The 15,447-nt window shown below is 41.7% G+C and overlaps 1 protein-coding gene across 5 annotated transcripts in view; it reads right to left on the bottom strand.

The window, feature by feature from the left end:
• The window catches only part of LOC129343595 (spermatogenesis-associated protein 7 homolog), a 122,482-nt gene that overhangs the window by 46,789 nt on the left and 60,246 nt on the right, over positions 1-15,447 (bottom strand). For all 5 annotated transcript variants that reach the window (XM_054999895.1, XM_054999905.1, XM_054999914.1 and 2 more), the window contains one exon: positions 6,761-6,882. In XM_054999895.1, the coding sequence (XP_054855870.1) occupies positions 6,761-6,882 (122 nt within the window). The remainder of the gene's footprint in view (positions 1-6,760; positions 6,883-15,447) is intronic.

Genomic DNA, 15,447 nt, shown 5'->3' with positions numbered 1-15,447 from the left:
AGAGGTGAGGGGGTCTCTGCTGTCTTTTGCTGATCGTAGCATCTGTTGTATTTTTCGGGTGGGTCTGAATACTGCTTGAAGGTTATGCTTTTCCATAAGCTTTCCCATCTGATCAGTAATTCCTTTGATATATGGCAAAAACACTTTTCCTGTAGGTGACTGTTTTTCCTTGGTTGTTTGATTCATCCTGGGTTTGATTGCTCTTCGGATTTCATTTCTGGAGTAGCCATTTGCCTGAAGTGCGTGGTTTAGATGATTAATTTCCTCATTGAGAAAGCGCGGCTCACATATCCGTCTTGCACGATCCACTAATGTTTTCATTATGCCTCTTTTCTGTCGGGGGTGGTGATTGGAGTTTTTGTGTAAGTACCGATCAGTGTGAGTTGGTTTCCTGTAGACCTTGTGACCTAACTGAAAGTTTGCTTTGCGGATGACCAAGGTATCCAGGAATGAGAGTTTTCCCTCACTTTCTTTCTCCATTGTGAATTGTATGTTCAGGTGGATGTTGTTGAGATGATTCAAAAACTCATCTCAACAACATCCACCTGAACATACAATTCACAATGGAGAAAGAAAGTGAGGGAAAACTCTCATTCCTGGATACCTTGGTCATCCGCAAAGCAAACTTTCAGTTAGGTCACAAGGTCTACAGGAAACCAACTCACACTGATCGGTACTTACACAAAAACTCCAATCACCACCCCCGACAGAAAAGAGGCATAATGAAAACATTAGTGGATCGTGCAAGACGGATATGTGAGCCGCGCTTTCTCAATGAGGAAATTAATCATCTAAACCACGCACTTCAGGCAAATGGCTACTCCAGAAATGAAATCCGAAGAGCAATCAAACCCAGGATGAATCAAACAACCAAGGAAAAACAGTCACCTACAGGAAAAATGTTTTGGCCATATATCAAAGGAATTACTGATCAGATGGGAAAGCTTATGGAAAAGCATAACCTTCAAGCAGTATTCAGACCCACCCGAAAAATACAACAGATGCTACGATCAGCAAAAGACAGCAGAGACCCCCTCACCTCTGCAGGAGTATACCGTATACCCTGCAGCTGTGGACAAGTTTACATCGGGACCACAAAGCGTAGCATCCAGACAAGAATAAAAGAACATGAAAGACACTGCAGACTTGGACAGCCTGAAAAATCAGCAGTGGCTGAACATAGCCTAACTCAAACAGGGCACAGTATCTTATTCCAGGACACCAAAATACTGGACAACACTTCCAACTACTTTGTCAGACTGCACAGGGAAGCCATTGAAATTCACAAGCATAAGCAAAACTTCAACAGGAAAGAAGAAACCTTAAGAATGAACAGAGCATGGGCTCCAGTTCTGAAAAACACCAGGCCAACAAAACACTCCACACCCGACAATAGCCCTGCAGAGAAGATTAGCACATCAAGCACCAATCCATATGCAAAAGAACCTCCTCAGGATACAGGGAAGCCTCCCGCCATTAGCATTCCACACCCTGGGAAACTCTTACAGAATGACTCAGCTCAACCCCACCCCTCCTGAGTAGATACAAATGACCTACATCTTTTCCACACTGTGACACTGAGAGATCTCTGTCTTTTGGTGCTACACCTCTGAAGATGCCAGCCACAGCTGCTGGCGAAACGTCAGGAACTACAATGCCAAGACCACGGCAATACAGCCCGGAAAACCCACAACAACCATCGTTCTCCGGCCGTGAAAGCCTTCGACAATAAGTATGGCTGGTTACAATATTGACAAATTAAAGACTTATTTGAATCAGACCAAAGGAAGACAGGCTTTAGGAACAAACATTCAGAGTTAGAAGAACTTTTACTGGGGGACAATAATAAAATAATTTCCAAAATGTACAAGTTACTGTTAAAATGGTATACAGAAGATGAGACAGTTAAAGATCAAATGGTAAAATGGGAGATAAATTGCAATAATGAGATAACGACGGAAGCATGGGAGCAATTGTGGAAAAATACTTTAAAAATTTCAACATGTACCAGTATTAAAAAGAATGGCTATAAAATGATATATAGATGGTATTTAACACCGAAAAAGTTAGCCAATGCCAACAAACAGCTATCCAATAAGTGTTGGAAATGTAAGGAACATGAAGGTTCTCTATTTCATATGTGGTGGACTTGTGGCCAGGCTAGAGACTTCTTGTCTAAAATGTGTGCTGAAATGTAGTTAATACTCCAAAATAATGTTGTTAAGAATCCAGAAATGTTATTATTGTCTTTGCATTTAGAGGACATTAATAGAAAAGACAAAGTATTATTGTACTAAATGATAACAGCGGCAAGAACTTTGTATGCACAATATTGGAAGAAAGAAGAAATACCAGAGATTGAAGAGTGGATACAAAAATTGTTGTACATGGCGGAAATGGACAAATTAACAAGAAAATTGAGAGATCAAGATCCAAAAGAATTTTTTGAGGATTGGGAGAAATTGAGAAAATATTTAGAGAAAAGATGGGACGTTAAAGGACAATTATGGTCTTTTGAAAGTTATTAAATAAGATAAGGTATAATGTAAATCGTTACCAATAATATTAAAATGACAACTAGGAGACAGAATTAGTGATAAGAAACGGGGGGTTGTAGTGCTGTTGGAAGTCAATAAAAGAAAGGGGGAGGGGAGGGGGTGGGAAGCATATAGTAGGTATATGGGGAATAAGTAAAATGTAGCAATATTATGTGTATGTTAACCATCCAATAAAAATTTATTTTTTTAAAAAAGACACAATTGGGCAGGCTGGATTGAGCTAATACATAATTACATTTAGTAGCCTCCCTACCCAGTACTTTACTCAGTCTTCCAATCACTGATTGGTCAAAATTAATTCATCATAATTCTGTCTTGCTTCTGTTTAATATTTCACTGTACCCTCAGCCACTGCTATCCTCAGCTATAGCAGGAGACCTACTAGCAGCAGTTCCAATCCCCACCACTGCTCAGAAGGGGGGAAAGAATAAAGTGAAAACCATACAGTTGCTGATAAATCCTAGAGTACTGTGCCTATGCAATGACATCATTTCTGAGTTTGCTCAGAAGTAATATGACACTGTTGGAGCGATGATGTTCCTGGTCTCCAGTCTCCCACTGGGTGCCAGCTCTTGGCTGGCAACTGTAGAACATACGTTAGAAAGACTCAGTAAGGTGTGGTGGTTATAGTGTTGGATTAGGACCAAAGAGTCACCTCACTCTCTGGGTGATCAGTCTCTGAACCTAACTTACTTCACAGATTTACTGTGAGGATTACGCGAAAACCATGTTTTCTTATGTTTCCTGTGTTTGCCTCTGTCAAGGTAACATTTAAGTAAAAGGCTGGCACCTTTCTCCCTAATGTGCTCCTTTGCTGCCTAATGTGAGCAGGATGGTATTCAAAAATGCAGTTTTTCACCTGCAAACTGAGATGTGGTTCTGTCTAGCATTTTGCTAAACACAAGGTTAAACTTTAAGTTGCACTGAATTAAGTAGGCCAGGTATAAAAGTGTCCAGAGAGGGCCCAAAAATTTGCAAAATTCTTATATCTTTAAGGAGGTAGCATATTTGTCACAAAGGACCTAACATTTAGTGTACAGGTTAGGCGAGGATAACAGGATGAGGTGAGTGGGTGTGATGCAGAAAGTGTGAACAGAAGGTAACAGTGAGCTCATTAAAGTCATCATACCCATATTTATGTTAAAAAAAACCCTCCAACTCAAGGAAGCATTTCAGATGATCACATGCAGATTAATTTCAGTTGCAGAGTGGGCAAAGCAAATGGTGTTGTGGAAAACAATTTAAATTAAATCATGGTCATGTAATCCATGACTTAATGCTCATGTAATAGTAATAAGAATTTTGATCAAAACACAAACAAGCCTAGTTGTGGGGGGAGGGAGCAGAACAGTGGATGTGAGAAGAAGGATCACTCTTGTTGAACAGGCCTCTCCCCAAGGAGGACAGCTTGTTCAGCACAGAGGCCATCTTGGAAAACAGAAGAAGCCTGAGAATCATATTCCATTTCATATTATATAATAATCACACAGAGTGACATAAGGAGTTCTATATTACCATTTTGTCAGAGCATTTCTCTGGCAGAAGGTGCCTTTTGTTAAGGCATATCTTCCATCAATGGAAAATGCCTTGTGCCCGAGGAATGCACAGCCATTGACAGAACAAAATGGAGGCTATGACCAAATGTTTTTCTTGTGAAATGATTCTCATACTAATGAAAACAATGCATCAAAATTGAAGCATTTACAGGAAAGATACTGCTATTACTACAAACCCGTTCCAATGTTAAGAAAAAAAATACTTCCTACAGAATTGTGCTGCTTGGTAACACAGGTGGGGAATCACACATTTTAATGCTCCCTCACATCCAACACAAGCAAACATAATTTAAAAAGCAATTATCGCAGGGAGGAAAGCTGAGGATAGAACCTGACTCCCTGAGGACTACACATGACAATGACATGGGCCATATTTCAGATTTGGTTTATGTTAGTTTCCCATGATGTGTAGGGAGTGGAAGCAATTTAAAGAACAACATGGGCAGCTGGGAGTGGGTTGCTGAGTTTTTTCCCATCCCCTCCCCCCTCAGATACAGACATGGGCACGAAACGGAAAAAGCCCGAAATGAGAATTTCATGTTTCGTCACAATCCATGAATCGTGAATCACGAAACTTCATGAAATTGACAAGTTTGCCAAAACGATTCGTTAGTTTCATGATTCGTCAGAACCTGGGGCATTTCAATGGCCCCCTTCATACCCGGAGATGCCAAACTCACAAGGAGACTTCAGCAGGCTCTCCTCCACCCACCTTCCCAGTTTGCAATACGTTGATTGGGAAGGGTGGGAAGGGAAGTGCTGCCAGAGTGCATGACTGAAACAGGGAACGGGAGTTGCTGGATCAGAGGAGGATGAAGGACTGGCCGTGGTGGAGCTGGGCTGGGAAGACAGAGTGAGGGGTGGAGTGGAGGAAAAACAGGCACCTTCACCCAAAGACCTTCCCACAGCAAGGCCAAGAGCTGGAAATAAGAGGCTTATTTCTGTCTCTTTAAAGCAGCAGCAGCCAAAAACACAATCCCAAATCCTTCCACACACTCTCCCACTCCAATCCCAGCAAAACGCGGACATATATCAGAACAGGAGGCCTGTGGTTGGCTGACAGACCTGCCTAATAGGGTTTGGAGGGGTGAGATTGGTGTGCCCTTGGCTACAGAAGGCCCACCTCCTTGGTTGCCTAGGGAATTGACCCCCAGCTCCTGGCTGTATAGGGCAGAATAGAAGCTCTCCAGATGGCTAGGAGAGTTGCCAGTCAAGGGTAAGTGGGCTATGATTAGGGTTTCCAATGGCAACAAAAGGTCTGGGCCTATTGTTGCCTAGGGAAATCCATGGATCAGTGCCAGCCTGTCCGCAATTACAAATCGTTCACGAAGCTAACGAAACAGGCCCAAAACTCATGAATTCCGTGATAATTTTGAGATACCCGCAGCCCCACAAAATGCTGTTTCACGACACATGAAATGGCCCGTTTCATGATGAAATTTGCTTTGTATTTCAATTCCTGCCCATGTCTACTCAGATAGCTATTTCTCCCTACCTGTTTCTCTAGGTAGTGGGGATTAATTCTGTTGCAGAAGCCCATCCAGTAAAAAGTGTTTCAAGATAAATAACTAGTGTGTGTGGGGTGGGTGGGTTATACAGGTAGGGGAAGAGTTCAGAATTCTCAACTGCCTATATTGTATGTTAGATTCTTCCCTACCAATGCTCAACAGGAAACAGTAGAAATCTGATTCTGAAATGTGGCTCTACTTTGCCACTCAAATTCCATACACAGAAAAATTTTGACATGATAAAACATTCAAACTCTATTCCCCTCATTTTAACTGAGTGAGTTATATTATACAAGATCTGTAATTAAAAAAAACTGAGTAATTTTGGTATCCTGATCATAAATTGTCCCAGGAAAATCCCCATAGATTTTCAGATTCGGTGCAAGATTTCTTGTGCTTAAACTTCTATTGAAACCCACACATCTAATTCTCAACATTCTCAAATCTGTGACTACTTAAATCCAGACACTAGAGTGATGAACAGTCAGATCTTTCCATAAATCTGAGAAAAACCCCAGATTTGCAGAAAAATATAAAGTAAACAAAAACTTTCCCCCTGTTTTATTCTGAGACACCCCCCCACCTGCATTTTTCCCAGTCAAAAATTGGAAAATTTGGAGACCACTGGGAAAAAAAAACTCCTATGACATATTTTAGAATGAGTAAAAAGCTTCCTAAGGCAAGGTTTTTCACACCCAAAATGAAAAACAACTTAGATTTTTTTCAATGTTTCAAAAGGAAAAATTGGGAGATCTTCAGGAGCATTGAAAACAATCTTCATATGAAATACATTCTCTTTTTGAGTGAAAAAGAAACTTGTTTTACAAAGCATTTCACTCATCCCAAATATACAGCATGATTTTTTTTCTCAATTTTTCCAGTGAAAACTGCATACGCAGTCCCATGTGGAACTGCCCAGAAGATACGATAATGAACCAGTGTATTTTCAAACATTTTTGCACAGCCTGGAAAGCTAGAGACTTTTCTTAAAATAAAAAAATCTGAATGCAGACATTTTCTGCATTAATAATACGTGACAGCCACACACTGAATAAGCTTGCAATGTAGTCAATATTAACTTTTGTTTATCGTCCTCAAAAGTGGATTGCATATAAATCATTCATAAATGACAACTTACTGCATGATGATCACTGGTAATGTTTCTAGAATTGACTGGAGGGGATGAAAGGATCCATGCCTTTTCTTTCTTATATTTCTCAACTGCTTTGATAAGGTTCTCTCTTTTCTGTTGGTCTCTGTCTGTATACAGGAAAACATGAAAGGGTTTGTAAAAAAGCAAGCAGCAATCCAATGACTCCATAGCGTTTTCTTTAATGCATAGCAGAAACATTAAAATGATGGAGGTGGAAAAGCTGAAGGAAGGAACTCATTTAATATAGTTGTCTAAAACCTTATCAGTATAATCCTAAGGAGAGTCACAACCTTTTAAACTCATTACATTCAATATGCTTAGAAGGATATAACGCCTGTTAGGAACTGGATCAGGCATTTCCACAAGCACAAGTATTTCTGCCTGCAGAACACAATTTTCTTACCTATCCTTTCCACAGCCCACAATACCCTCCCCCCAGTCCTTTTCCTAGTGCTTTCTGCTCTCCCAGACAGGCCTTCAGGTGGTATTTCAGGCTGCCATGGGAGGGAAGACAGGACAATTGCCTTCCTCCGTGGGCAGTAATACTTGTGCCTGCAGAAATCTTAGTCTTGATCCGACCTTTATGTTTCAAATTCTTGTAGCTCAGTACCTGAATGTTTACTTAGAAGTAAATCTTATGAAATTCACTGAGATTTACTGTTGAGTAAACATGCTTAAGATGATACTAAGTCAATCTGAGATTCATTTGAGGCTTGTGATGATCTCTGTCTTGAGGATTGATCACGATATGGGTACTTCTCACATCAACATCTCCTTTCCACTGGGGCCACTGATTCGAACAAGGGAATGATGCATCTGATACATGACGCAGAACTTCAGACATTGCTTATTAATGTGATGGATGCCAGAAGAAGCCAACAGCGAGGGAAGTACCATAAAACAAACGTTTCAGCTGGGCCTGAATTTGCTTCAAGACTGTTCAGCATTAATTAACTTCTCGAATGAGAAACTATATTTCATTGTACCCCCCTCCATCTATAATTTTTGAATTACATAACAGCGTAACAGCATAAGTGGATCTGGGAAACTATTATTCTTCACAATGTACATGATATTGTTAAGGCTCTCAGGAAAGGACAGCTAGTAGCTATTGGCACATCCACTTGTTTGCATATGGACAAAACAGAGACGCTTAGGAACTGGAAAGTAGAAAAAGAAAAAAAATCTGGATTGTATAATGTATAGGCTAGGAGGCTTAGGTGAAAACTTGTAAAGGCATGTTGTTTGCTTTTGGCGTGGTGTTGCTGCTGCTTTAATTAGTACTGTTTGTTTGGATTCTTCCCTCTTTCCCAGCCCATCAACTTAGCTATTATAAAATATCCCAAGTCTCCAGGCAGTCTTATCTTAATGGCTTCATATGGAACTTTCTCCTACTTGGGAAAGTGGGAAGCCTGAAGCAATGTCTTGGTTGCAGTAACAGAGCCAAAGAGAGTGATTTGGGTACCACTCAGTTCAACTCTCTGCTCTCCCTCTGCAGCAATTTTCCATTATTAAAAAATGAATTATAGTAACCTGCCCAGCAGGATTGTTGGGAAAGTAAATAAAAGAAAGAATGTACACCAAGGAGTTCTAGAGAGGATATAAAATTATCTTTTTATCCTCACAACAACCCTGTGATATAGGTTAGGCTGAGAGAGAATGACTGGCACAAGGTCACAAAGCAAGTTTCATGAATGAGCGGGGACTTGAACCCAGGTGTCCTCCAGCCTAGTTCTGAACTTTAACCCTGCACAACATGGGGCGTCTACATCTAATATACTAATAGCCAAGTGGCCCTGAACTGAGGATACTGAAATCCAGAGATTGCAGCCATGAACAGACAAGACAGATCTTCCTACACACCTGAAAAATGCCCCAGGATTGCAGAAAAACCTGAAATCTACAAACGAACGAACGAACGAACCAACCAACCAACCAACCAACCAACCAACAAACAAACAAACAAAGGGTTTTAACGCCCCCTCCCCAATATGATTAAAGGACCTCCTGTAATTTTAACCCAAGGACCTCAGTGGTGGTTGCTAGACATCCAAGTAACAGGTCAGTATTCCAGGCTTGGTTTTTGTCAGGAAAAGGCAGGGCAGAGGGGGAAAGGGCCTTTCCAGGGTTGTTTGGGCCTTTGAGGAAGAACTCATTGGGATGGCAAAGAAAAACCACCACAGGACTTGATACCACATAACTTGCATGACTCACCCAAGCCTAGCTGCTTGCTACTGCTTCACAGCAGCCCTCTCTAAAGCCGGTATAGTGGTTAGAGTTTCAGAATAGGATGTAGAAGATCCAAGTTTGAATCACCACTCTGCTGTGGAGGCTCTGCTGTGGGTGACTTTGCTCCAGCCACAGAGCCTGACCTACCGCTCAGTGTTGTGGTGAGGATAATATGGAGGCAAGAAGAATAATGTAAGCTGCTTTGGATCCCATATATAAGATGGGGAAGATACAAGGTAAGTTGTTTAGTGGGTTTTTAAGGAGAGAAGGACATAGGTAAAGGTGAATATACGGTGGCTGCTTGGAGGAGTGAAAGAAGAAACAGTGTGAGGAAGCGGATGCAGGGAATAATGAAATACCCCACGCAAGTCCTTGCAGGTTCCTCACCATGCATCTGGGCTTCGCTCAGCCAGCACCATGCAACTGGGCCATAGGCCATACCAGCAGCTTGGAACAATACAAAATAATATATTATGGGACATTATACCTCTCCCTGTACATAGATCTTTACATTGTCGTGCTTCCATTGTCCTTAATTTGCTAATGGTAGCCTAAGAGGGAAATTGAACAAAATTGTAATTTATCATTGCAAACGGTCTCTCTTGTGTGCTATGTACTATTTCTGAATTTCTACAATATAATTGCATATTGTTTTTGGTTGTGGCACACTTCCTTTTCCTTGGTTTAGTGACCCCTTCCCTTTATAGCAGTGTGATGATTTTTAAGTGTGTGCGTGTGTCTTTAAATGCTTGGTGTGTACAGAGGAAGAATGGGGATGAAAGAGAGGGATGAGTGAGAGAGATGATTGGTCGATGACTGAGAGTGTGGACAGAGTTAACTGCTGCTTTTAGTTACTGAGTGGAGAGAAAAGATTTAGTCTGGGCAAAGCAGGCAAGCTATATGCAGCCTGAGAGTGTCTATATAATTCTGAGAGAATATTCAGTCTGGGCAAAGCAGGCAACCTGTGTGGAAGCCTGAGGGGATCTCATTCTAGTTCATTTAGGCAACCTGTGTGGAAGCCTAAACTATGTGTGTCTGTGAGAGAACATTCATTCTGCTTTCTGGTTTTGGCTGGCGCTGGAGAGAAGGTCTATATGTATTTGAGTGAAAGATTAATTTATCTGAAGTAGGCAAACTGTGTGTGTGTCTGAGAAAGTTTGTGTATATCTGTGTGACTGAGCCTATGAAGAGAAACTTTAGGAACTGATAACTATCTTTGAAACCATCAAGCTTAATTTACAGTATGAAACAGATACGCTTCTTGTAAAAATAAGTTTATTTTGAGTTTTTTTTAAATCCCAGAGTATCTGTTATTCCTATATATTCCATTCCTATCCTCAGGGCCACAGACTCACGAAGGAGCCTGACACTTGGGCATGTTATTAAAGGGGAAATTTAAATTACTTATTTTGGAATATAATTCCTGGTGGCAGCAATCTACCAAGTGGGTGTAAGAAGAGAGTTAAAGGGAAAATATAACTGGAAAAGAAAGGGGCTCATAACAAGCACCCTTCCAGCCTGCCCCCTCCCAGGGCAGCCAATTTGCCTCTTTGCTCTCCCGTCCCTTGTGCACCCCACCACTCGCACCTGTGGTTCCCTCTGGGGACTGGTTCAGCTTCTGCCAGTCAGAGGGGAGTCCCTCCTTCCGTCAGGGTGGTGCCCAATGGGAAGCCAGCTCCTGGTATCCCCGGATCCCACCTCCCAGGCAGCTGGCCCCACTCTTTGCCCCAACTGTACCCAGCCAGTTGTGGATGTTTGCCTGGGCCTCCCTGCCCCTGTCAGCGCTGGCGGCATCTGCTGCGGCTGCTGCCACACTGCCACGAGGCTCTGCAGGGTCTTGGAGTGCTGCTGCACTGCTGCACGGCTCAACTGGTCTGCAGCATCCTCCAGCTACTGCCACAGGTCTCAGCTGGGTTTCAGAGTGCTGCTGAACTGCCGCGTAACTCAGCTGATCTCTGGCATCCTCCTGCTTCTTGGCCACCCCCAGGAGCAGACTCTTACACTCACCTGCCTCTACTCCAAGTGAAGATGATGAAACAATATGATTACTTATGGTATAAATTATAAGTAATGATAATACTATATTACTTGCAGTATGATCTGTTATGTTTTGGTTATTAAGAAGTGTTAAGGGAAATGCTATGTAGCATAACCTAGTGGAAAAATTGTTTTCAGAAAGAATCATTGCCTTTCAAGTATCTTAATGCAAATTTTACTCATTTGTTTTGTTGCACTTCTCCCTTACTGTACTTCTCCCTAATGGGGATCCAACGTGGCCTACAACATTCCTCCCTTCTCCATTTCATCCTTCTTTTTTTATCAGATAAGAAGATGCTCATTTGTTGCAGTCATAAAGCTCTCACTATAGCACTATTTTTATTAACATTTTGTTCTGGGCATGGGCATCAGTGGTGCACATTAGCATTTGGCATCCACGTATATCAGGAGAAGTCGTGTCTGGCAAGACTGTTTAAATAGCCATGATTGCCCATCATCACCACCCTTTTTTCCTTTTTCCTACCAGCATGGACATAAATGACAGCTGTCTTCTCTGTTACTATTACCCTTCTGGGAACATATCTGGAGCAGTTTGCCACCATTTTGTCAAACTGAGCACAAACAATATGATAAAACAATTTGGTCTGTGCACTAAAACTACAGAAGCCAAAATTAACACACAGTCCATAGAGATACAGTAGCTCATTTCTATGGTTCAACATTAATTCTGGCTTCTGCTGTGGGAGCTAAAGGGCAGCATTTATTTTGCAAAAGGGGCATAGATGCCTCTCTCAACCTTGTTTTAGGAATGCAATGTTCCATATGGGCCATTCATCAGCCCGACACTGCCATTCCAAGCAGAGTTACACCCTTCTAAGCCCATTGACTTCAGTGAACTTAGAACTTTGTAAGTCTACTTAGGAGTAGGACTGAGCTGCAAAAAAAGAAAAGAAACAAAGGAACAGTATTGAATTCAAATGGCACAGTTTCCAAGTGTTTAGGCAAACTGGGTGGTTACTAATATTCAGTGATGGTTCTAATCACACTAAAATTTGATCAAGAAGCAAATTCTAAATATACAAACAGGAAGATTTGAAATGCGGTGCTGGAGGAGAGTTTTGCGGATACCATGGACAGCCAAAAAGACAAATAAGTGGGTACTAGATCAAATCAAGCTTGAATTTTCCCTAGAAGTTAAAATGACAAAACCGAGGCTATTATACTTGTGGAAGGCAGTAGGAAAAGAGGAAGACCTAAAACAAGATGGCTTGACTCAATAAAAGAAACCATGTCCTCCAGTTTGCAGGATCTGAAGAAGTCTGTTAATGATAGGACGTTTTGGAGGACTTTCATTCACAGGGTCACCATAGGTCAGAGGTGACTTGACGGAACATAACACACACAAAGTTAGGTATGCATGTTCAAGACATATTCAAGTGTAGGGGTGACAACAAAAAAATAGGTGATCTAGATCCAAGTTTCAAGGATACAAAAAAATTTCTGTATCCTTGAAATCCTGGTCAGATTCCCTAATCCAATGATATAATCCTGAATTTATCTGGCTATTATTCCCTATAAGGAAAACGATCAAGGTAGAGGGGATGAAGGGATCATTTTTCAAGCAAACTCCCCCAAATTTTCAGGGAACCTACTAGATCCTGTTCACTAAAGAAATTGAATTGTGGGAATGTGAAGTCTGAAATATAGAAAAATATTCAGCTAGGTTAACCTGCATGACCTACAGGATGTACACAGCCAATCAAACCCCCAATGGCCTATCAGAAGCCATGTGTGATAGTCTGCACTTAACAGCAGGTTTATGAAGTGCAGCAAAATCAGAGAGCTAGGAGGGGAAGGGTTAACTATTCTCTAGAATGGAGAGCTTGAGTGACAGGCTGCTTCCTCCTTTTTGACTGGTCAGTTAGAACCAGTCTGAAGGCAGTCAGTTGGTTTTCTGACAGGATTTGGAATCAGGCAGTCTGACAAGAAAAGTTAGACAGGTTCACCGTTAGAGTGAAAGGAAAAGACTCCTTTGCTTTTACTGTAGTATTATAATCCTGAGGAAGAATTTTATCTAAGAATTCAGTTTAAGTGTCAGCATAAGCTGAAGTACGCTTTACACAGACAGCAGGGAACTGGGAGTGTATTTTGGTTAGAGTGATTGGGTAGTGGGTTGTGTCTCCCTTTCAAGCGAAAAAAGAGGGGTTATATCTTCTGAGGAGAAGAAGATTAATTCAGGCACTTTTTCAAAGGGGGTTTGGCTGTGAGGAGGACCCCAAGTCTGTTGTGAGGGGAAAATGGTTTAGTCTATTCAGGAGACAGAAATACTCTCTAGTGTCAAGAAAGAAGTGAGTTAGGAGCACGAAGGAAATGACTAACTCCAGAAAACCTGAACTGTCATAGGAAACTTTCAGAAGAAACGTTGCTGTACCTAAATTACTAAGTAAAACACCTCTCCCCGTTAAGAACCAAGAATATATGAAAATAAGCTTCAAGGATACTATATTGCCTGTTACACAAAGTGTATTCTGTAATACCAACAAAATTTTACCTCCACATGTTCATCCCTTGACTACACCAACACAATTCCTGCATGTTAAATAAAGCTGTTATTTCTTTTTGAATGTTATAGAGTCTCTAGTGTCATTTCCAACAAAAGAGAATAGGGCTTCTGCTTTTCCCCATCAAGTTCTTGGGCTCCACTAAAAAGCCATAATTATATTTGCATATCAGGATGGGACAAACAGACTTTCAAAACCACAAATATTAACATGCTGCTTGGGGATGCTCAGTCCAAGCAGAGAAATTGAATTTTGGTGGAAATATCTACTTCACAGTGGGGAGATCCGACAAACCATACATGGCAAAAGCCCCAACTAGCCCCATCCACTTTCTAAAATCACTTGGTGGGCACCAGGAAAGGACATAATGGTGCCTATGGGCACCATGTTGGGAAACCCAGCAACAGCATATGGGAGCAGAAAATCTGAAAACAAGCAAAAACTAAGCACAGAGATGAAATCTTTCTGAAATAAAGCATAACTAATTTACATGGCATGACTAGCAATGTGGAAACTCCCTAGCAGGCATATGTCTACATCAGCAGATAGTATCCAACTGTGTAGAGTATAGTCACTGTCCCTACAAAGGCATTTCTCTGACCAACTTCTTATGACACAGCCCTATAATCTGGGTTGAAAGCCCTCCTGAGTAATTCAGTTTTGTATAGTTTGCAGAAAGCCAGGAGAGTGAGAGCTTGTAAGGATCTGCTAAGCAACTCTCAAAAGACTTCACTGTAGGGAGTAAAAGAACTTTATTGAAAAGCTGCTAGTCTCAGGAACTTACTCCATCTTTGCCAGGAATGACGTTCACATGCATGTGTTAAACATATATAGGTTTCCAGAGCACAGGCAAATTCTAAGATCCTTCTCCCCCAGTCTAACGATCAGCTAAGGTCAGAGGGAAAACATCTAAGCAGGAAAACAGCAGGACTGATGTATAGGATTTTCAAGGTTGTGGCATCTGAGCAGGCGCCTCTTCCCAGAATAAGGAGAGAGGCCCTGGTGCAGATCAGAGGTTCATAGAGATAACAGCATTGAATAGTTTCACATCACGGGTTCAAAAGACAAGACGAGTAACATTTGCAGGCCAGTAAAAGAATAGCATAACCATAACATGAAGCATTAGACCATAATTATGACAGCAGGGTGTTGCTAAGTATGAGAGGCGATGCTGAGCACCTGACAGAGCTTTCCTGACCTCTTCAGGCAGGCCAGTCCATAAGGTGTGGGTACATATGGGATGATTTGTTAGTGTCTGGGGTTGTCAGGATATAGTAAACAGGGCAATCTATATTTCAAACATTCAATTTATACACTGCTCTTTAGAACAAAACGCCCACTCAGAGTGGTTTGTGCCAGCCTCCAGGTGGTAGTTGGAGATCTCCTGGAATTAAAACTGATCTCTAGGCAACAGAGACCAGTTTCACTGGAAAAAATGGCTGCTCTGAAGGGTGAACTTTATGGTATTATACCCCACTGAGGCCTCTCCTCTCCCCAAACCCCACCTTCTCCAGGCTCCACCTCCAAAATATCCCAGAATTTCCCAGCCTGGACCTGCAACCCTAGTTATTATTATCTCCACAACAATCACCTTGTGTGGTGGGTGGGGCTGAGAGATCTCTGAGAAGCTATGACTGACCCAAGGTTACCCAGCTGGCTTCAAGCGGTAGAGTGGGGAATCAAATCTAGAGGTGTGCACAAACAGCAATATAAACAAAAAAAGAGCCACGAACAGCCCGATCAGCTGTTCACGAGCAAGCTGTTCACAAGGCCTTGTTCCCGATGAACATGTGTTAGTTCCAAGCCCTGTTCGTGGTGTTCATCAGCCATTCGTCAAGCCAGACAGTCTGGCGCCTTTCAATCAATTCCCTTGGCAACAGTAGG

Source organism: Eublepharis macularius, chromosome 1 (genome assembly GCF_028583425.1).
Source record: "Eublepharis macularius isolate TG4126 chromosome 1, MPM_Emac_v1.0, whole genome shotgun sequence".
Taxonomy (NCBI): Eukaryota; Metazoa; Chordata; class Lepidosauria; order Squamata; family Eublepharidae; genus Eublepharis; species Eublepharis macularius.
The sequence above is the reverse complement of the archived record's forward strand: the minus strand, read 5'-3'. Positions and strand labels throughout refer to the sequence as shown.